Source organism: Syngnathus typhle, linkage group LG1 (assembly GCF_033458585.1).
Source record: "Syngnathus typhle isolate RoL2023-S1 ecotype Sweden linkage group LG1, RoL_Styp_1.0, whole genome shotgun sequence".
Lineage (NCBI taxonomy): Eukaryota > Metazoa > Chordata > Actinopteri > Syngnathiformes > Syngnathidae > Syngnathus > Syngnathus typhle.
In genome coordinates, this window is record NC_083738.1 from 24536480 (window position 1) to 24559382 (window position 22903).

At 44.7% G+C, this 22903-nt stretch overlaps 2 protein-coding genes and 1 long non-coding RNA gene across 3 annotated transcripts in view; 1 reads left to right on the top strand and 2 right to left on the bottom strand.

The window, feature by feature from the left end:
• Positions 1 to 6655, bottom strand: part of LOC133155266 (adhesion G protein-coupled receptor L3-like) — a 100129-nt gene extending 93474 nt beyond the window's left edge. The window contains exon 1 of the mRNA XM_061280449.1: positions 6515 to 6655. The gene's annotated coding sequence lies outside the window, so the exon portion shown is untranslated. The remainder of the gene's footprint in view (positions 1 to 6514) is intronic.
• Positions 338 to 22324, top strand: LOC133155247 (multiple PDZ domain protein). Its single transcript, XM_061280409.1, is given in 43 exon segments — positions 338 to 480; positions 2454 to 2540; positions 3892 to 4058; positions 5240 to 5359; positions 5449 to 5588; positions 5739 to 5889; positions 5972 to 6094; positions 6464 to 6655; positions 6725 to 6845; positions 7151 to 7239; positions 7702 to 7912; positions 8119 to 8229; positions 8351 to 8433; positions 8604 to 8750; positions 8811 to 8981; positions 9696 to 9863; positions 9928 to 10137; positions 10829 to 10987; positions 11072 to 11206; positions 11858 to 12082; positions 12149 to 12245; positions 12328 to 12526; positions 13250 to 13291; positions 13521 to 13625; positions 13703 to 13783; positions 13970 to 14147; positions 14220 to 14330; positions 15430 to 15486; positions 15628 to 15699; positions 16877 to 17051; positions 17216 to 17412; positions 17471 to 17562; positions 17818 to 17896; positions 18396 to 18510; positions 18592 to 18737; positions 18837 to 18920; positions 19072 to 19265; positions 19608 to 19755; positions 19820 to 19906; positions 19970 to 20275; positions 21204 to 21308; positions 21371 to 21468; positions 21718 to 22324. Coding segments are annotated over 42 exon segments (5778 nt in total). The 5' UTR covers positions 338 to 480; positions 2454 to 2524; the 3' UTR covers positions 21989 to 22324.
• Positions 10856 to 14077, bottom strand: LOC133155272 (uncharacterized). Its single transcript, XR_009714648.1, has 4 exons — positions 13936 to 14077; positions 11870 to 12506; positions 11117 to 11222; positions 10856 to 10996 (listed from the first exon to the last, which is right to left on the bottom strand). It is a non-coding gene; the product is annotated as an uncharacterized LOC133155272 (long non-coding RNA).
• Positions 22325 to 22903: the final 579 nt, after the last annotated feature.

The following is a 22903-nucleotide window of genomic DNA, read 5'->3' on the forward strand; positions in this document are numbered from 1 at the left end:
AAAAATGTCAACAATGACAAAAATGCAAAAATAGGAGAAAAAAACACACATTGATCACTAACAAAACCAACAAAAAAAAGATAAAAAGTCAATATTGGGAGGGAGGTGAAGATTGACATTCATAAAATTGATGGATGGATTAATAACAAAGCAGTATATTTGAGTAGTACGTTTCCTTTTGTGTCATACTAAAACGGATTGCTGGTGCTTTGAGTCACGAGCGCGGTCGACTCAACTCGTAAGTCAAAGCGCACCACCACAGACTTTGCAGAGAGCGAAGGCCGCCACCAGGGGGGGCCTTAACCCTAGAAACTCAGCCCTCCGCCCCTGCTGGTGCGCTTTTCTCCGAGTGGAGCGGCCGCGGCAGGATCGGGTTACGCTACGCCCCCTTTGTTTATTAAGACCGGGTCAGTGCGCCGTTAGCCGCGGGACAACACGAACTCGCATTGGATACCGTCCGCTGGGGAAGGGCAGCTTCACGTAAGTAGATATTTGGTGGTTTATCTACAGAATACACATTTCCGATTACGGCTTTCGCTCTGGTGACGCCGCGAGAGTTGATCCGCCAACATGACGAATGAGTTTCAAGTGTTTACTCGGACTGTGCCGATCATTTTATTTTCTTTGCTTTCTTGGCTTTGTATTGGTAATGTAGTCAAAGTTGGCCGCGAGTTTTGTTGCTCGGTAGCCTGTTGCTTTTCTCGCCACGGATCGGATGAGACTCTGGCCCGGGGGAGGTGGAGAAGAAGGCGGAGTCGAGAAAAGCGGATTGTCCTCGCTTACTATGCAACATTTGAAGCGAGCAAACGCCAATTGTCGTACACGTTAGCACACGGCCAAGTATTTATTATTATTGGGGGAAAACAAGAAAAAAAGCACTCAACGTCGTGTTTCGGACTTTAGCCCAGCAGTGCCTTAAACGAGCTAATGAGTAAACCGTTCTCAATGGATAATTGTTAGGTTGTCACGCTCATATCTTAACGGTTTGTTTCACATCCCCATCAAACCCATCAAAAATCACGCAAACGTGTGATAAATGTGCAATATCATACTGATTCAGCCCCGTTCTCCTGGGTGGGTCGTGGGGGGTCATTCACCCCTCGGCCCCCCCCCCCCCCCCCCCACCAAGATGCTTGTGCCCACCACACTTATATTCTATCTATCAATCATTTAATTTGATCATACAGTAATCCCCCGTTTATCGCGGATAATTGGTTCCAAAAACTACCCGAAATCCGCGAAGTACGGTCACCAACAAGAAGTACTGGGCAGGCTGAAGAGTTAGCGGAAAGATGCTAATGCGAAAACTGACTTCTAAAGGAATGTAAATGAGCATTTGGAGCAATACAACATTGTCCTAAACACATGTTTCCTCAATTTAGTTTTATTTTGACTTTTAAATTGTTTATTAATTTGGGGAAAAAAAATCTGCCATGTAGTGAAGCCGCGATAAATGAAACACGAAGTAGCGAGGGATCACTGTATTAGCTAATTTTGTTTTGTTACACATTTAGTCATTCATCAATAAGACATTAAAACAAAAACAAAAAAACTGGTGATTGATGGCCAGTCTATGCTACATTAGCCAATCAAAGCCTTATTGGAAACAATATTGGGGCACTCCTCTTAATCTTTTATAATAATTGCAGCTTTCAGACACTTTAGTTTTTTGTACATTACGCTTTTAGACTTTCCCTGGAAGAATTACAGTACGGCAAGTGAGGAGGGACATATTACAGTAGGGTCGACAACTAAAAAAAAGTCCCAAAAGAATGATGAAGAAAATGAAGATCACATTTTTTTTTACTTTACCTTATCATTTCTGCTGCAGACAGCTAATTCAAAACAATATGCCAACGCATCCGCCGTAATAAATGTGACCAACGTATTAGCCATAGAAACAGCAAATAATGTTCACAATATTGAATTAGAATTAATAATCAAATTAAAAGCAACAAATCCGATAGGAGCAAATGAAGGCACCGCTGAAGTCTGAGGTCTAATCTGCTGTGATTGTGCAAAGTATAATACTATAACAACAGAGATGGGATGGGCCAATGACCGTATAAACAGGAACATGAACAGGGTCTCTGGACAGTGTCCAATGTTTGCATCTATTTCGTAAACAAGAACAGATCATCAATGACTCTACACTGTCTCTTTCAGCCACTGACCTAACGAACACTGCCGCCGAGCGATAAGAAAATGAAGCTTCAAATTTGCTTCATGAACCAGTTGTATTTCTGACTCATCTAGATGGCAGTGTTGTTTTTGACTAAAGGGGTTTAAGAAATGTCAAAGTGTGCCATCTTTAGGAGTGAAAAATTACATCAACTGGTTCATGAAGCAAATTTGAAGCTTCATTAGGACATCGCTACTCCTACCAACGCGTACGTCGCGCCCTTAGCCGACCTCTCCCATTGTTCCCGCTAACATTCCGTTTTGCTTTCCAGGCCTTGACGAGCAGATCGAGTGTGAAATTGCATTTAATGGGCCGAAATCCCGCCCGGCCGGAGCTGTAAAAATGATTGAAACAATGGGTGAGTCGATGCTGTTCTTAATGGAAGCCTAATGCGCTCTACGGAGTCATTGCGCCCCAAATGATGATCCTAAGCGTTAAGCGTTGACTTCCATCTATCAAATGTTAACTTTGGCGTGAACACAATGCAATCTTTCGTCGAAGCCTTTGTCTGCTCGCCCGAGCGTGGCCAATTAATGTGTTTCGAATAAGATTACCTGTGTAGGTCCTAAAGAGGGAAAACGTGCTGACGCCGGGGTGCTGTCGGCAGCCTTTGTTCAAACAACAAATCTTCACTTTCGACCCCGGCGCATTCCCCTCGAGGTGATAGTCACAGTGGGCAAGCACTGGAAATTGCTTCATTTTTGTCCACATAACAGTGGAGCGTTCTTACTGAGGGGGCTTTCGTTTTGCCAGCTCTGGCAAGCGCACGCAAGATTTGTTTCATTTCCTCTTGATTTTGCCAAAGGGCTGCAAAAACATTAGAAACTTTGTTTTTATTTCTGCTGAAAAGAAAATCGCATCACCGGTTAAAGGATTGAACAGGGACTCTGGGTGAGGTTAGAAAAATATGTCTTACAAGTAGGGCTGCAACTAACACTTATTTTGATAATTAATTAAATCAATATTACGATTTTAGTTATATAAAAATTTAATTAAAATTTTTATTTGTCCTTATATTTAAAAACAGGAAGTTTCAAAATGCGGAAAAATTGACAAAAATGTTCAAGAAAATTTAGGATCGAAATATTACTTGCCAAAAATATAAATGTGTTTTCATAGATGATTAAAGAAATCTGAATGCTAAGAAGCTGAAATTCAAAGGATTTGGACAATTTTATATAAACAAGAAGCGATTGCCAAATATATTTGAATTGTTTTTGGCTCATTTTTACGCCGCTGAGTACAAAAATGTAATTAGTTCCTTTGAATCAATTATTTTTTACAATGAATTGATTGATGTGCTTTGACAGTTTAAAAAATGTCCTTTAATCATTACGAAGAGTATTTTGTTCTTTCAAATCACCTGTTTTTGCTAATAATTTTCTTAATTGTTGCTAATTTGATTAGATTAAGTTCATTTGCATATACAGTAGAAGGCTATCTTATAAAGATTGCTGATTGTTGAAACTTTGTTGGCACCAAAATCACCGCTGTCCAGTGTAATCGATTAGTCTTCGATCGATCTTTGCACCCCGACATACGAGTGAGCTAGAGACGTACTGTTAAACTTTCGAATGTTGGTATTATTTGAACGGGAAATGTTGCTCTGTCCAATTATTCACATCCCAAATGAATAAACGTGGCACGCCCGTGTTCTGTGCTCTTTCTCTCTCGGCCCGTCACCGAAATATGTGACGTACGGCTTTCAGACACGCAGCGTGCCTTGCAGGCGGTGGAGCGACTCCAGGCCAAGTTGAAAGAGCGAGGAGAGGTGCCCACCGAGGAGAAGCTCAGCCTGCTCAAGTCAGTGCTCCAGAGCCCCCTCTTCCACCAGATTCTGGCCTTGCAGAAGTCCGTGCAGCAGCTCAAAGCCCAGGTGACCGATTTTGTACGGAATCAGAGACTTCGAGTAGCAATTTATACCTGGGGGGAGTTGCCCCTTCACCCACCCCTCTACGCACCCCTGCTCCATAGAGAAATTGTATGGGACGGCAGAACATTTTATCCCCCTGGCACGATTGTTGAGTGGCGAATGCTTATCTTGCACAAGTCACAACGCCTCGCGACTGAGAGCCAAACGTTATCGTAAGCCAGGATAGAGTTCTTAAGGGGGCCGCGGGAAGCCGAATGAAAATATGCCAGCAATGCGGTGGGAGACAAGAGGGCGGGCCAGCTTCTCAGATGAGATGAGCAATGTTTAGATTCCTTCAAAGTAACACTCGGAAAACAGTCCGTCGGGCCTCGGTCAACCCGCGTCGCTACGGCAACGACAACAACAACAAAAAGAGGCCGCCGGTTGTGTGTGAAGTGGGGCGGAAACAATTGGTTAAATGCTCAAGAACCAGACTGGAACTTTAATCCTCTTAGTTAGCCCGGCCAACAAAGCGCATGCACGTTAGCGGCATGCTACGCTAACGTCAGCCAGGCCTGCGGGGGCTATTTTTGAGGAGCGTGCGGCACTTTGTTAGTCATCGACATGACACACAAATGACCTTAAAGAGGGGTGGGCAACCATTTTCCTGTCAGAAAGGGGAAAAACTACATTTATTGATTTTATGTTACATTTTATGAGCAATTGTGTGTTGTGTTTTTGTAGCCTTCCATCAAGTCCTAAGGATGGAATAGTCTGAGCAATGGCCACTTCTGGCCAAGGGCTGAACAAACATTACTTTGTAAAACTTGTTTATTTGTCTACGCTATTCATTTGGGTCATAAACACAACTCCCCCTTTGGTGGGGAAATAAACATTTTACGTACTATGCCGCATTGGTTCAGTTCATCTGTCACAGCAGTAATTAAAAACAAGCGCATTGAGGCATCCAGATGGCCCGCGACGATAATAGAAATATTATATTTGGAGCCATGGTGGGGAAAGCAGCTGATATTTTCTGAAGGATTAGGCAGCTTTTGATGCGGCTAATCACGGCAGATAACGAGTTTCACAATCCGGGATATTGGACTGGATGATCATAGCGCTCGCCAAGCATCCAGACAACGTTATCACGTTGTTTGCTTGAGATTTATGTCTATGTGTGTGTCTGTGTGTGTTCCACACAGGGGGGTGGTGATCGCATCACAGCAGCGCAACACAACGGTAGCCATGGGGCGCCCTCGGAAACCGGAGATGGCAAACTCGCATGTGATCAATTGGATCAGATTATTCAGACTATGGCGCAGGTAGAAGCACCAATTTTTCATTTGGTTTTATATAGGCTTCGTTACGTTTTGATCGTGGTGCTAAAAGTGGGCACACGTGTGCGACGCAGGGACGCTACGTGGAACACGTGGACTTGCAGAAGCCAGCCTCGGGGGGTCTGGGATTCAGTGTGGTGGGCCTGAAGAGCGAGAACCGAGGGGAGCTCGGTATATTCGTTCAAGAGATCCAAGCGGGAAGTGTGGCTCACAGGTATGTGAATACGCTCAAATCTTCACACTAAAAAAAAATAAAAAATCTCGAGAACCCATTTTGGCAGCCATTTTGGATTCCAAAGCCAATGTGGCCGAGCGGTTTTGTCCAACAAGAATAATACGTGAGCTTGATTTATCCAAACTGCAGCGATGGCAAGTTAAAGGAAGCTGACCAGATTTTGGCCATCAATGGCCAGACCCTGGACCAGACCGTAACCCACCAACAGGCCATCGGCATCCTACAGAGGGCCTCGGAGAGGGTGCAACTCATCGTGGCTCGAGGGCCCATACCACAGCTGGCAAGTGACACCATGTACCCCGATTTAACAAATAAGCTTTGTGGTAATATATATATTTTCTAAATAATCCATAATGATTTAGTGGCAGCATGTGGAGACTATCGAGCTGGTCAATGATGGCACTGGCCTGGGTTTTGGTATTGTCGGAGGGAAGACAACTGGCGTTATCGTGAAAACCATCCTTCCTGGAGGCATCGCCGACCAGGTGATTGCATTTGAATCAAACATTAACTGCATTCACAATTGAAAAAGAGCTGTGTAAATTGCATTTTCTAAAACAGTTGATTTTTTTTTTTATATATATTTAAATAAACAAATATTGCTACATCTGATTCATTGATATTATTTTATTAAATAATTTCAATTGATTAATTTGACTCAAATTATGAGTGTATTTTTATTTATTAAAATTATTTGTTATTTTATGCTAAAAAAAATACAATATAAAATAACAATTCTACATATAAATGCTTTTTAATTTTGTTTTTTATCACCTTTATCTTAAAAAACTTTTGTCCGTCCCTGGTGTACGGTAATTCCCTAATTCGGCTTCTACACTCTTTTGGTCGTTAAGGACGGCCGCCTGCGAAGCGGCGACCACATCCTACGAATCGGTGACACCGACCTGTACGGGATGGGCAGCGAGCAGGTGGCGCAGGTGCTACGCCAGTGCGGCAACCGTGTGAAGCTGGTCATCACTCGGGGCCACGTGGACGAGAATCCCTCCGTCTCGGCGTCCACTCCGGCGCCCCTCCCGACGACCGAGGTCAGCTTCCCTCCGAAAGCGTGCGTCGTTGTCCGGCCTCCATGCTAAAACTTTTCAACTCTTTCATAGGTTGAGGAGAAGGAGGAAGAAGAAGAAGAAGAAGAAGAAGGCATGTTTGATGTGAGCCTCATCAAGAACACACAAGGACTTGGCATCACAATTGCCGGTTATGTCGGGGATAAAAATTCAGGTGAGCAGAATCAAAAATTGCATTCACCACTTTAGCCTGCGCTCCCGCACCACCAGACTCACTCATATTATTTATTTATTGTTTGTGCCTTCTTGTTTTTATTTTGTGTCGTCTACTTGGATGTCTATCGTGTACTATGTCTCGTCACCGTGGGATAGAGGAAATGGAATTTCGGTTTCTTTGTGTGTCTTGACATATGAAGGGATTGACAATAAAGCAGACTTTGACTTTGAAGAAAAAAATGAAATAAAATATGTTTAAAGGATGTGGGAGGGGTAAAACCTTTTTGTCTTTCATTTCCTCAGAACCTTCTGGTATTTTTGTCAAGAGCATAACAAAAGACAGCGCTGTGGATCAAGACGGTCGTATCCACGTGGGGGACCAGATAGTGGCCGTAAGTACCCTGCCCTCTTGAAATGTTGATTGTTATTTTTCCAAAATATAGCCGCCGCCCCCCCCTCTTGTCAATGCTAATTATTATCATTAATATTATTAACAATATGGGCTGTGCTGGGAAATGTTTTATGTGAGCTATCAACAGGGGGCAATTAATCCATTCGGTCTGTGGATTTGCATAATTTTGAGGAATTAACAATTAATGGCACATTTTTCCTGGGGATATAAAAGATTAAACACAATGATCCATCCCGTTCTTAATGACTATACATTAAAAATGAGCCCCCGGCTGGATGTAACTTCTTCATTTGTGTTCCTTTTTTTTTTTTCTAGTTCAGAACGTCTCCCTGTTTTACTTGGTACTAAAGTGAATTAGCAATTTGGGATGTTTTCATCACAGTTTTGTAGCTAACCGAATCGACCACTCACAATGTTTTTGTTTGGATCGCTGCCCGTGTAGGTGGACGGCGTGGACATCCAGGGATACACCAACCAACAGGCCGTGGAAGTTCTCAGACACACGGGCCAGGCCGTCCACCTCAAGCTAATTCGCCGAGGCTTCCGCCCTGACGAGATCCCGCCCGCCGTGGCCCCCATCGTCACCATCCTGCCCTCGTCCGCTGCGGACCTGAACGAGCTGGATCTGGAGGGACAGACGGAAGCAGATTTAGGTAGACTCAGGCTGTGTATGCCAATCAAAATTTTTTTGCCTTCTTTTAATCCAAACTACATTTTCGAAGACATTCACAGTTCAGCGATTGTCGATTGATTCTCCAAGGCTTGTGAAACACTGATATAAAGTCATCACACAAAGCTGGTTGTTACACAGCAGTTCCGTTAAGACGTCACTTTGAAGCACAACGTTGTTTCTTTCAAGATCCCATCTCCCTTCGTCAATTGTGCCCCTCAGACGAAAAGCAGACGCAGACAATGAATGCAGGACCTGCCGTCACGCCGGTTGTAGATCAGCTGACGCAAGATAAACATGGTAAGAGGCCGTGGGAGGGGTGGGGGGGTTATCAAACGTCCTAGCAACGCAAATTCCAAACACTCAAACGGTGCCTGTTGTTTGAGATTGGATGGCATCGTTAACTCTTTCCTCCCTAAAGGGGCGACGACTCCGACACCCTTACAGGAAGAGGAACTCGTGAAAAAGTGGCAAGAGATTCTGGGGGCAAATAATGAAGTTGTCGTAAGTTTTTTTTATTTTGTTTTTTATATATATAAGCGGAATATTCTTTTTGTTTTATTTGGGGGAAATGAGAATGGCTTGGGCAGGTGGCTCGAGTATTTTTTTTTTAAGCTGAATATTATTTTTGTTTCATTTAGAAAAAAATGACTATAATGAGAATGGTTTGGCAGGTGGCTGAAGTGGAGAAATTCAGCGAGAACAGCGGCTTGGGGATCAGTTTGGAAGCCAATAGCGGCCATCACTACATCCGCTCCGTGCTGCCCGAAGGGCCCGTCGGTCGCTGCGGCAAACTATTCAGTGGGGATGAACTCGTTGAGGTAGGGAGGCCCCCGAGCGTTTCACGCCGCAAGTTTAATATCGATCCCGTTGCGTCTCAGGTCAACGGCATATCTTTGATCGGTGAGACCCACAAGGAGGTGGTTCGTATCTTGAAGGAGCTGCCCCTCGGCGTGTACATGACGTGCTGCAGACCCGCCCCCCACCAGCAGCCTGACAATGACACTTTGGAACCACAAGGTCAAGTGTCATCTGGCAGATCGCAATTCCAGGTACTTGATTTTATATTACCATGTTTTGAAACGATGGCAGGAAATGTGCAAAAGCACAGAAACAGATCTTATGGGTATGGTGGCCCTAATGGTTCAAAATGGCTAAGTTTTCTTTTTTTTTTTTAAAGGTGATTTTTTTTTTTTCCTTTTGGGAGGTTCTTAGGGGATCCACAATACAAAACAAATTTTTTTTACAAGCGCCCATAAACACTGATAGTCATTTCCTTCAGGGCATAACTGGAAATGTGTACAAAAATAAAAACCTGGGTGGTCTAAGCATATTTCAGTGGGTGGTAGGATGCCCCCACAGCCCCCCCCCCCCTCTAGCGCTGCCATTGGAGGCAATTCATCCTAATCATTTCAAATGATGATGTGTGTTTTTTTTGAATGGCGGTTGGTGCAAATGCCGTGTCATATTAAAGGTTGTCAGCCGCTGCTCTAGTGTCCTTGTCTTCCTTGACAGTGCGGCCTCTCCACATGTGATTAGGTTAGCCTGAGCTGTCAGTCGCTCCATTGGTTCTCCATACTGCCAAGCGTGATGGATTAAGGTTTCACAAAAAGGCCAGCACGACTCCAGTTACACACTTTAGCGGCAGTCGTTGACAATGCTAGCTGGAAATAGGACACGTCAAAGCCAGCGCCTGGCTTCTTATAATTTGAAAGCCGGAGTATCCTAAACAATCGAGTTAGGGGCTATGTTTTCCATTCTCGCAGAACCAAATCGACCTGAGTAGCGTGGAAGTAGTGGAAGCAGCGGAAGCAGCAAATGACCTGACTCCAGAGGCGACGGGGTCTCCTTTGGCCATGTGGGAGCTGGAGATCCAGAATATTGAGTTGGAGAAAGAAGCAGGGGGACTGGGATTCAGCATACTCGACTACCAGGTAAGAGCATTTAAAACTATCTTTTTACTTTCCGGTTACGGTAATGATTCCGGCTCTACCGCAGGACCCACTGGACCCGGCCAAGACAGTCATCGTGATCCGCTCGCTGGTTCCTAATGGCGTGGCCGAGCAGGACGGACGACTGCTGCCGGGGGACCGACTGATGTTTGTCAACGACACCAACTTGGAGAGCGCCAGCCTGGAAGATGCCGTCCAAGCGCTCAAGGGAGCTGAGCTTGGCATGGTGCGGATCGGGGTGGCCAAACCTCTTCCCGTAAGTATTCGGAATCAGACTTGATGTCTCGTCTCGTCATAGTTTGTAGTCAATTTATATTTGAAAATATTAAATTAAATGTTTTATGTGTATATGTGTGTGTGTATGTATATATATATATATATATATATACATATATACATATATATATAATATTATGATGTGTGTGTGTGTATAAATGTGTATATATATGCGTGTGTATATATGTATATATATTTTTATATATTATGTTTTATTTTATATATTATGTTTTATATCATAGAATATATTATGTTATATATTACATATTATATTATAATATAATAAAAATAATGTTATGAATGTACACAGGCAATTTCAGGTCGGCCATGATTACATACAAAAATTTAAGATCTAAATTTGTCCGCCCATTTAGTTTGAAAGGCTATTTTTATTCAGGTTGGTTTTGCAACCAGACTGATGACATTTGAAAGTCGCCTCAAACACTAAAACTCCAACGACAAGGTCAAAAGCAGGTGTGAGGTCCCAGCGGCTGTTCATCGCAGCTCCCGGCTTTTATTTTCGCTTGTATTGCTCTTGGCTTACCGGTGTCGAGGTCATGCGGATTACCGGCCTCTATGGCAGTTCTCACGTTTGGCGGCGGCGCCTCTCAAAATTGAGCCTGACAATCATAATCCTCCAAACACTGAAAGAATCTCTCCACTTTTCTTAGGGGATAAGTGGTGATTCCTACTCACCGCAGCTTTATGGTGGGCAGGAAGTCACGCCGCTGTCCACCCTGCATTCGTTTGACTTCAGCCGTAGTTTACTCCAAGACAGAGATGAAGATGAACTGCCCGGCGGGGTTCTTTTCCGAGCAGAGCCGACATTGGTTAGTTAGCTGAACAAGCAACGGAGGGGACCAAAAAAAAAAAAGATTTTTAATTTAGGGGTTGAATATCATTTGTCATGCTAGGTGGACACCAGCGAAGTGGAGCAAAAGGCGCTGGAGCGAGCTTACTACGGCGAGGAGGAAACATTCCAGGCGTCGATGATTGCGCTTCACGGAAGTACCTCGGACCTGGATTTCCTGCGCGCGTCCACACCTGAGGTGAGCAGCTACACAGCTGTCAAAACGAAAAAAGGTCACTCTGGGTCACATCTGAACGAAAACATGTTTGCTCAGCAAGTTTGCTTGTCATTGTTTTGACTGTTTCCAAAAAAATGGGAGGGGGTTTCAGAAATACTGCTGACCTTTTAGCAGTGCAACTCCAAACAAGATTTTGCGACCCAAAACAAGTTTTTGGTGTCATTTTCTGTTCAAGTCGGTTTTTCAAGTTTTTCCGTTTGTAGCCCGCTGCCTATTGTTTACAAGAGGGGTGTCAAACTCGTTTTTTTTCGCGGGCCACATTGTAGTCATAGCTTCTTTTGGAGGGCCATTATGACTGTCAACCCAAATAAATGTATGAGCACATAGAGTAAAAGCTACAAAACAAACTGACAAAGAACTCGTTTTCAAATCAGACGAGTAAAAACTGGTCAAATATTTAAAAAAAATAGATATTAAAAGTGAAGACAATTTGCAATTCTAGTAATGACACACGGATTTGATGCACAATTTGTCTTCGCGGGCCACATAAAATGATGTAGCGGGCCGTATCTGGCCACCGGGCCTTGAGTTTGACACCTGTGGTTTACAAGCATTACAAAAAGTCAATAAAAAAAAGTCAATAAAAAATTGCCTCAACCGTGCTCAACACAGACTTCAAGTTACCTCGACTACGGATCGACACCCATGACTGCTCCTCTCGGCGGTTCTGATGAGGACTTAGCCACCGTTGAGGAAACACCAGAAGCCTTGGAGTCCTACAGTCCATTTAATGACCTCCAGATCACACCTGAAATCCAACCTGAACCGGCGGAATTGATTCCATGTTACGCCGAAGAGCCTACCGGCACTTTGGTGGAAGAACAAGTCTCCGTGAAGGTAAGTTTAGAAGGAATGTTCTGAACTTTTGTGTCACAGATGAGGAGTCTTGTTGTGGTTTTTAAGGAGGTCGACACAAGACCGGACGCTGGCGACCAAGCGGCAATCCCGGGGAGCAGTTTTGAACGGACCATCACGGTTGTCAAGGGCAACTCCAACCTTGGTTTGTGTTTAGAAATTCAAGTTGTTCAACATCGAAGCAGGATTTTTTGTCCGATTTTTAGAGCCCAAACTTGCTCTCGCAGGGATGACGGTGAGCGCCATGAAAGATGGCCTGGGGATGCTGATCCGGAGCGTGATCCGCGGCGGATCTATCAGTCGGGACGGCCGCTTGGGAGTGGGCGACCTCATCCTGGCCATTAACGGGGAACCCACGGCCAAGCTGAGCAACGTTCAGGCGCGGGCCATGCTTCGCAGACACTCTCTGGTCGGACCGGACATGGGGTAAGATCATCGACGAGACAAAATACAGGGAACCCCTGTTAATTGCTGGCTGATATGTTCAAGACTGCACACAATAGGTCAAATTCAGTCATATACAGAGGCCATATGAACCAATTTTATTTTTTGTTTTTAATTCTAGTACAGTATATTTACAAAAGTGCAGTTTAGGTGTATTTTACTTTTGATTTTTAACATTTTATTTAACTTTTACATTCAATCTTAAAATAAACAAAAATAATGTAGTAATAAAGAGTAATTGGGGGATTTCTTTTAATACACTAACACAAATAAAGTGTCGGATTATTCAATTATTAATTAAAGGAATATTTAATAGATTAATTGATTATAAAAATATTCAGTAGTAACCGCCCTATAATTTTTTTCTTTTCATTTGGTATAGTTTTATTTTACTATTATATGCAATACATTTTAAATAAACCATGACGTATTAAATGGATTTTATCTGCACAGTGTCTATATTAATGTTAAAAAAAAATTTTGCAAAGCCCCCCCAACAAGTAGATATGTTCCGGGAAAAAAGTTATATTATAGTCCCCACATTACATAATTTTTTTCAATTTATCCTAAAGTTGGGTGACTTTTTTTCAGCATGGACATTTTTGGTTCAGCCTGAAAACAAACAGGAAGGTTGATGCATGCTTGGCCAACTAAACAAAGGCACAGTTCTGTTCGGTGTATAAACGCCAACTCTTCACGTTCTAGATCTGCTTGCTCACCAGAGGATGATCTGTGCCCGTTTTATGTGTGAGTATGACTAACCGGCCGGCATCATCTCGGCAGTTTTGCTCTTTTTTTTTTCTGTCCTCCTCCGTTTGTCAATCTCTTTGTTCATCTTGCATGCCTTCATCACTAACGACTTCTTCACATCACTAAATAGGCAACCATCTTTCTAATCCCAGCATGTTTGTGACATCCGTTGTGACGAGTGAGGCAGACCCCACATTATATATATATAACTTGTTTTTTTGTCCAGCATCACGTACGTCCCGGCAGAATATTTGGAGGAGTACAAGAGCAGCCTGGAGCAGAGTGACAAAGACCAAGTCTTCTCCGAGCCGGCGTCTATTCCGACTCCAAAGTAAGCACCAGAGTCTCATCAAAAATGAAAAAGTGGTGCTTTTGTAAAGCCAGGATTTTTTTTTTTGGGGTGTTCAGGGATGTTCCCAACCTTCCAGAGCGGGAGGATGGCGAGGGAGAGGAGAGCGTGTCTTTTAGCAACTGGAACCAACCACGACTGTAAGTGGACTCAAATATATATTTTTTTATTACAATATCAAACATAATACATTTTAAAATATATAATACCTTTAATTGAATAATGCTACTATAAAAATATTTTTAATATAATTATTTTTCATTTGTACCGCTAAAAGAATAAACCCATGTACCTCGTTTGAAAAGTTGTGGTTCCTCCACCCTCAGAGTGGAGCTTTTCCGACAGCCCGGCAAGTCCCTGGGCATCAGCATCGTGGGAGGCCGCGGGATGGGCAGCCGGCTGAGCAACGGCGAGGTGATGCGGGGTATTTTCATCAAACACATCCTGGAGGACAGTCCCGCCGGACAGAACGGCACCTTGAAGACCGGAGACAGGATTGTGGAGGTAAACTATAATCACGTGGACCCTTATCTAACAAGATGGGCTAGCGGATAATGAGCGAGCCTCACCTGTCAGGTGGATGGCGTGGACCTAAGAGACGCCAGTCACGAGGAGGCGGTGGAGGCCATCCGTAGGGCAGGCAATCCGGTATCCTTCCTGGTGCAGAGTATCATCCAGAAACCCAGGGTAGGTCTCGTGAAAAAAAATGGCAGACTTTTCAGGTATCAGTTCTTGCGATTGTTTGGTGGGTCTACTCATGATAGACACGTCTACTAAATTTTATGGTGCTATCAGAAACTGGTTTTCGGGAAATGAACAGACAGATTGTCCCATTACCACCCCTCCCCCAAGTTTGTCTCTAATTATCCCGATCTGGGACGATTCCGCTTTGAAAGCCGTGCTTAACAAAAGCAAGGAGAGAAGCAGGATGAGATAAGGCAAGCACGAGTGTGATTGATGGTTGATGTAACAGAAAGCAGGGAGACTGAATAGAAGAGAGATGGATTACCTGGCATAAGCACTGAAGCGTGCATGCCAAAGAAGTGTGTGTCCTAGCGAAGCCGTGTAGTGAGCATATATTGAATTTAGCTGGCTAAAAGGTTTGAAGCAACTTAGTTCACCTGTACACACCTTACATGTGAGCTAGGATTTTTCTCTTTTTGTCATAGTGAGGTCAAGGATATCTCAGGGGGTTCTGCAAAACAAAAAGGACAAGTTTTACAAACACAAAATATTCTTTTGAAAACACGGTGGAGATATGGAAAAGAATCCAAGAAAAATAATTGAAAAATAGCCAAAAAATGGGGGGGGGGGGGGGGGCAGTGCCCTGCAGCCCCCCTCCCCTTCCCTCCTTAGCTCCGCCAATGTGTATACAGTAAGCTCCATATAATACAGTGCTTCTCAAATAGTGGGGCGCGCCCCCCTTGGGGGGCGTGGTGCTATTCCTGGGGGGGCGCGTGTGACCCTGGGGAACAGGCTTTTTTTTTGGCAGTACTAGAATAAAGTGTAATTGCGCGTTTACTACAGCAGGGGGCAGTGGCGCTCTCATTGTTACTTCTGTCACGTAATTTCGGTCTCTTTGTGTGTTGTGACATGTGGAGAGATTGACAATAAAGCTGACTTTGACTTTGACAGTGCAACATTTTACGACTTACAAGACAAGTTAGGATAGTCACGGTGGGGAGGGGGGGCGCGAATAGTTTTCTTCTTGCTAGGGGGGGGCGTGACAGAAAATAATTGAGAAGCACTGATATAATACAACTTAATGTCTTATTTTGTTGTGTAGTCATCGACAAGTGCAGAGTCCATCGAGGAAAATGTACCGAGTCTACCCAGGGACAAGGTTGGTGATGTTTTTGAGCTTTTTGAACACCTCGGCCTTCTATTTGCTTCGATCGTTTCTATTGGAGACTGTGAGTGAATCGATGTTGTGTCACAAATGTGTCATCGTCTAAAGTTGTCGCCCTTTGTCTCTTCTCTGTAGGAGGGTGACAGTCACAGTAGACTTGTCCTCCGCCTCTCCCCAACTAACCCTTTCACTCCTACCCCGTTTAAGGTTTGTGGGTCTCTCTGTTGTGGCCTTCCTCGTGGCTGACATGTCCCTGCACGTGCTGCGAAAAGGCTGACGGCTTTTAGTGTTTTATGGCTTGACAATTTCAACCGTATTTCCTCAAATAGCAGTCAGTCATCAATAATTTAAAGTTGTTTTAACGCAAAGGAGATGAACTGACTAACGATCGCAGTCAATAGGTGTTTGTCTGTTTTAAATGCAGAATCCATTATGGTCTGAAGCGGCCATTCTGAAGAGTGTTTCAAAATGAAACCTGTTCTCAAAATGTTATCCAATTCTTATCAAATTAGATTTTTTTCATAGTATGTAATCAGAGCAAAGCAGTTGGAAAAAAAAAAAAAAAAAAGCATGACTCAGCAAATTTGTCCTCTTGCGAGAATAGTTCCAGGACATAAATTGTAATCTTGCTTTTAAAAAAAAAAAAAAAAAAAAATGACAGCCATTTTTTAGAGGACTTTGTGATTTTCAAGTATACAAGTAACGTTGCTTTGGATAATATGTGGAATCAGCCCACCTTTAAAGAACTGCAGCCACTATTTGCAAAAAGCCAGTATCGTGAACATGCCACAATGGCCATGCATGCACATGTCGGCCAGCGTCTTTAACGTTTGTCTTTGTCCAATCATCATGAAAATAAAATTTTGCATTTGTCACTTCATGTTAATTGTGTAGACAGGCTTGTGTGTAGTAGTGTGAATGACTTCTGTTTTTCAGGTAGGTACAGAATTGGAGTTTCTCAACATTTGAATGCATATCTCCAACTTTTCAAATTTTCTGTGCTTTTATTTATTTATTTTGCAGTGTTTGACCCTTGAATGGAATTAAGTTCACCCGTAGATCATTCAATATTTTTAAGTTTGTCCTAACATTTCCCCAGACAGCCCGTAACATAGTGTGAGTAGTATGTATTAACGTGTAACAAAGTTTTATTAGGTTAAATGAGCAAGCGTTATTGCATTAGCTGTCGTCTGATTGAGCCAAAAGTATTGATGAATCATCCATCAGCCTCAACTAACTTAAACCTTCAAAATCAAGCAGAACAGCTTCTCATAATTGATTCCACTCACCTAGGAAACCTTTGAGCAACTATTGATTTGTAAAAAAAAAAAAAAAAGGATTCTCTGCTTTTTACTAATATGAATCCCCCCCCCCCCCCTCGAAGCCAAAGAAGCGTGACACTGCAAAGGTGACAACCACCAGCATGGCCTTCGCCCTGCCGGTGGTGCCCCACGTGGGGGAGACGGACACCGACACTCTGGCAGAGACTCCGGCTCCGCCCCTCCAAGCTGACAAACAGGACGGGGTTGAGGAGGAAGGGGAGTTTGGGTCCAGCTGGGGTGAGTTCCCATTTCATGTCATGGTCGAAGGCGAGGTGTTTATTTGACCCCTCCCCCTTAATAAATGCCCTGGTCACCTAAATAAATATGGATTGTTTTTTCCCTCATTGAAGTAGTCCCTCTTGATTAAGACCAAATGTTTTTTTTCCATTGGTCCATGTCAGAGAGTATCGTCCAGCGCTACGGAAGCCTCCCGGGCGTCCTGCACGTGATCGAGCTGGAGAAAGGCAAGACGGGCTTGGGCCTCAGCCTGGCTGGGAACCGGGACCGTGCCCGCATGAGCGTCTTTGTAGTGGGCATTGACCCCGCGGGGGCGGCCGGGACTGACGGACGCATGCTTGTCGGGGATGAGCTCCTCGAGGTGAGAAAAGGACATTTGATCAACATCTTGGACGTAGCTGATTTTTCTTTTCTTCTAGATTAATGGACAGGTCCTCTATGGTCAAAGTCACCAGAATGCGTCTTCCATTATCAAAAGCGCCCCATCTAAAGTCCAAATCATCTTTACCAGGTACAAGATACACATTTTGATTCCACTGTTGTAACGTTAGATAACCACTAGAGGGAGATGTTTTCACACAAAAAGAGAATTCAACACCAGTGGAAACTCTCTTCCAAAATTGAAAAAAATATCGCTAACCCAAACATCAGCACCAACCAAAACTATTGTAGTTGCCTCCTGTGAAGAAAATTAACAAACCCTCTCGTTGAGTATAATTTGCTGTCAAGGCGACAGCTCACGTGAGTTATGACTCTTATGGAACAGGAACACGGAAGCCTTGGAGCAGATGGCAGTGGGACCCGTGAAAGAAACCCAGGGAGAAGCAGCCGAGTCGCACGCGGAGGTAACAGCCGGGGCCTGACAAAGTGTCGGACGGAACACATGTTGGTTTGAACAAGTGGTCAGACCGAGTACACATGGGGGGGAGGGGGAAATTCAGGCCTCGAAAGCAATGTGTAATACCAACATGACATTTTGGTAGTCGTGTCTTACATGAGTAGACCACACCCAAAAAACAAAGAGCCATCCCTGAGAAGAGACAGGAAGTCTGGCACTTGAAGCAACAAGCAAAACATCCAAAAGATTTCATCCCAATTTGAGCCATGGCGTTTGATGACGTGCCATCAAAAGAAGCACTCCGAAATTATTTCTCCCACGAGCGACGTTGTGTGGTCCGCGCATCCTTCCCAACTCAAAAGACGGAGAAAAACCACAGGCAGGATAGTCGAACCTCCCATTAAAAGGCCCACACAGACACTTTGAATTGCACCGTGAATGTGACATGAGCACAATAAGCCTACGCGGTAACCGAGCAACGAGCGTTCCATTTATGTCACCGTCAGGAAGACGTTGCGGTTGGTGAAAGCACCAGAGAGGACAAGGTAACCATCCAGGAAAGCTGCACCGCAGCAGTCAATGGGGAACCGAAGGTCGCCAGTCTACCCGAAACATCTTCAAGTGAGTCAATTGACTGTTTATTCCTGGCAGTAATTAAAGGAACCACGTAGACACAGTTGTTGTTTTTTTTTTTGTCTTCAGGTCACAGCCGCTCGTCCAGTCCGTCGACGCTGGCGTGCGACCCGGCCACGTGCCCCATTATCCCGGGCTGCGAGACCACCATCGACATCTCCAAAGGGCGGACAGGCCTGGGACTCAGCATCGTCGGAGGTTGTGACACTCTGCTGGTGAGGAAGATTTTAACCGGCACTTCATCTTCTGCACCGTTTACTGAAATTGAACCATTCCTGGATTCCAGTCGAATTAATATCTCGTCTTGGCAACAGGGGGCTATTATCATCCACGAGGTTTACGAAGAAGGTGCGGCTTCCAAGGACGGCAGGCTTTGGGCTGGAGACCAAATCCTCGAGGTTAGGTTTTTAATGGCTGTATTGTGTATAAAAAGACAAGGGCAGGCAGAACATCTTAATGATGCTTCTGCAAAAGGGGGCCGTCCCTTTAACAAACTCTCCAACCAGTCCGCCAATCAAATAGACGCCCTCAATGACTGGTGTCTCGCAGGTGAACGGCATCGACTTGCGAGCGGCGAGCCACGACGAGGCCATCAACGTGCTGCGGCAGACCCCGCAGCGGGTCCGGCTCGTCGTCTACAGGGACGAGGCCCAGTACAAGGAGGAGGAGTTGTGGGACTCGTTCATTGTGGAGCTACGCAAGAGGCCCGGCCAGGGACTGGGACTTAGCATCGTGGGGAGGAGGTAACCAATCAAAGTTGGATTTTGCACTTCTCCTACCAAGGCAGGATTCAGATTTTCTGGTTCTCTATACTCTTAATGAAAGCTGTCGGGTACTCACAATGCTTATGGTTTTTCTTATGCGCTTCAGATCCAGGGAGCAAAGGTAATTAGCGCTGAATATAGCATCCGTGGTAGATTTAACTAGATAATCCAGAAAATCATTGCGTAGTCTCAGAGTCCACCCTCAAAGATTTTTTAAGTGTGCCGCACAGGCTTCTCAATAGGGTTGAGGTCAGGGGATGATGGACACCACATCATGTAGACTGAAACAAAAGAAAGCAAATGCCCGTCTTTTTCTGCCAGGAATGACACGGGAGTTTTTGTGTCGGACATCATCAAAGGAGGCTTGGCGGACACCGACGGCCGACTGATGCAGGGTGACCAGATCCTGTCGGTCAACGGGGAAGACGTCCGCTCTGCCACCCAGGAGACGGTCGCTGCTCTCCTCAAGGTAGTGGCGATATGACAACATATCGTTGTGGCGCATCGGGTATTCAGTCGTCATTCTGTTTCAGTGTTGCGTTGGCTCCTTGAAGATGGACATCGGGAGGTTTAAAGCCGGCCCCTTCCACTCGCAGCGAAGGCTTTCCCAAAGCAGTCAGGTAGGCTTGAGACTTTTATAGTGCGTCACTTGGACTACGGCAAACCAGGTTTGTCTCACCCAGGCGAGTGAACCTTCCAGTTCCAAGGTGGCTTCAGGAATTCTTTCTGGTGATGAGAGTCAGCAGCAGGGTCAGTAGTTTTTTTTTAAATGCAGCGAGACGTGGCATCAAGAATGAGATGCTCAAAGGTTTTCTTCTCCTGCAGCACCAGATCACCAGGACGTGAGAACGGCCGAGTTCACCAAAGGCCCCGGTGACTCCTTGGGTGTCAGTATTGCCGGCGGGGTGGGCAGCCCCTTGGGCAACATCCCCATCTTTATTGCCATGATGAACCCTGTCGGCCTGGCGGCGCAGACCCAGAAGCTCATGGTATGACATTTTCCATTCACATCCGTTTAGCTTGCGATGAAAAGGAACTGAGATCCACCATCCATAGTGAGAATTCAGTGTAATAGAAGCTTTCACAAAAATGTTTGGAATTACCAATAGAAGCCACACGATGGCAGCAAAGTTCCTATTTATTAGTCAAAGCTATGTCCCAACTAGTAGTGATGGGTAAATGAAGCTTCAAATTTGCTTCATGAACCAGTTATCGTATTTTTGACTCTTGTTGTTTAAGAAATGGCAAGTCGCCGTGTTTTCAGCCCAATGTTGAACAAAGAGTGATCTGATTAAAATAACACCTCATACAATGATGGCAGTCGCAGATGGGCGGCATAATGATCATTTCCGCCATTTTCAGCTTTGCACAGATGTCCTCCACAAGCTAATTTGTCCTCGAAAATTCCGTACATATACCAGACAGATGGCTGGCGCTGTGTTACCAAAGAATTGAATTTTCAGCATAGTTTGATCAGTCGCCATCAAACACAAAACTCAAATAACTCAACTTCGAGCGACTCCCTGGGCGTTCGTATCACAGGCGCCTTCATTTGGCGTCCAAATATGCATACCAACCATTCCGGAAAGAGTCTCAAATCCGACGGGAGCCCGCAGCGAGTGAAATGGAAGGGGGGGGAGCCACGTTGACAATCGCTGCCCTGTGTGATACAGACTTTTGGAGCCTAATAAATCTCCCACTCTTGAATTCAGACAGCCGCGGCTAACAAAGGAGACAATTGCGCCGCTTTGTTTTACGAGATAGCGGGCTGCCCTTCGCGAACCGAGTTTGCAAACAGTGCCGTGAATGCGTTCAGGTTCGATTGACAATTGAAACTAGAACAAACAACACATGCACAGATCAATTCTGATTTGAACCAAATGAATAAATGATTTCTATCAATCGACCCTTCTCCAGGTCGGAGACCGGATTATCAGTATTTGTGGAACTTCTACCGAAGGCATGAGCCACGCGCAAGCCGTCACTTTGCTCAAGAATGCCACGGGGGCAATACAGCTGCAAGTAAGTTGATTTATCAATTTGATTGTTTAGGGTTGGTGTCAATAATACCGTGTGACGTTTAGGTGGTGGCAGGTGTCGACAACACGGTGACCGGCGCGGCTCAGGAGCAGGCGGCTGGAGGCCTTCAGCCACCCAGCTGCATCTTCCAGGATGACCTCAGGTTTGACGCTTTATGGAACTTCTCTTTGCTCTTATTCAATACGTCAATTGGGAATTGGATCTTATAATTCTAATCAGAGATGGCTTTACGTGACCCTAAAATCTTTTGATACTGACTTAAAAAAAAAAATCAGATTTTTTAATAGATATTTTCATTATTTATACATAATTTGGTGCTAATCATTATTATTATTCAGTGACTGCTTTTCTAAGTCGGAATTTTGCAAATGTGTCCCCGTATTGCCACCAGCCCGCCTCAATACAAGAGCATCACGCTGGAGAGAGGGCCGGACGGGCTGGGCTTTAGCATCGTCGGCGGCTACGGCAGCCCCCACGGCGACCTGCCCATCTACATCAAGACGGTTTTCGGCAAAGGGGCTGCGGCGGAGGACGGTCGCCTGAAGCGGGGCGACCAGATCATGGCGGTCAACGGGCAAGCGCTGGAGGGCGTCACGCACGAGGAGGCCGTGGGTATTTTGAAGCGGACCAAAGGAAGCGTCACGCTCACCGTGCTATCCTAGCCGCCTTGCTAATGTTCCCCCGCCCGCAGTTAAGCCACGGGCTAAATTATCTGATGTTATCATTCCAATCTCAGTTTTGAGCACACGCCAGCGATGACATTTAGTGCTGCTAAATATTTGTCACGCATTCTATCAGTGTTTGATTTCCCTCTCACTCAAAGTATTAGCGCAGACAACACAACGACGACACTTAAGTGTTTCACTGTGAGTCCCTATAAAGTCAAATCATACTTGTTTCTAAATACACAATAAATATTTGAAAATAATTGCAGAAAACACACAAAGACTGAGAATTTTGTAGAACTCGATTGTAGAGCATTAAACTGTTTTTCACCATTTCAGTTATCTGGATTTTTTTGGGGGGGGGCGAGCACAGCGATGCACTTGGGCATCAGGCATGAATTAGTCGCCCACTTTATGCTAACTTGAAATCCGCATTAGCATCTGGCACAAATGTCACATTTATCAAGCGATGCCATGTTATGCCAAAGATTTTTTTTCACTTTCCTTTGAAGGTCTTGTTTCTCTAACAAGGTTGAGTTGGCTCGTAAAAGAGAAGCGACAACTGGAGGTTTGCTTGCTGACTCTTTCACCTCCAAGTCAGACGGGACAGCTGCGAGGGAGCACCTGTTGTTGGTGACCCCCCCTCACCTCCACCCCCCACAGCAAAATGGCACATTCTGTTCGCTCAAGTGCAGACGGGCCCTTTTAAACAAGCCCTTTGATTTCACATACAGGCCTGCGGTAATATCAAAGTCTGAACTTGCAAAATATTCTTCACTTCGCAACTCCATTTTTGCATTTATTTTGTGCTAATTGTAAAAGGTGACATTGTTTCCACCGCTTTGTGTTTGCCATACAAACATGTACTGTTGTGTAAGGGCAGCTATGACACAATGTGGACATAATGATGAG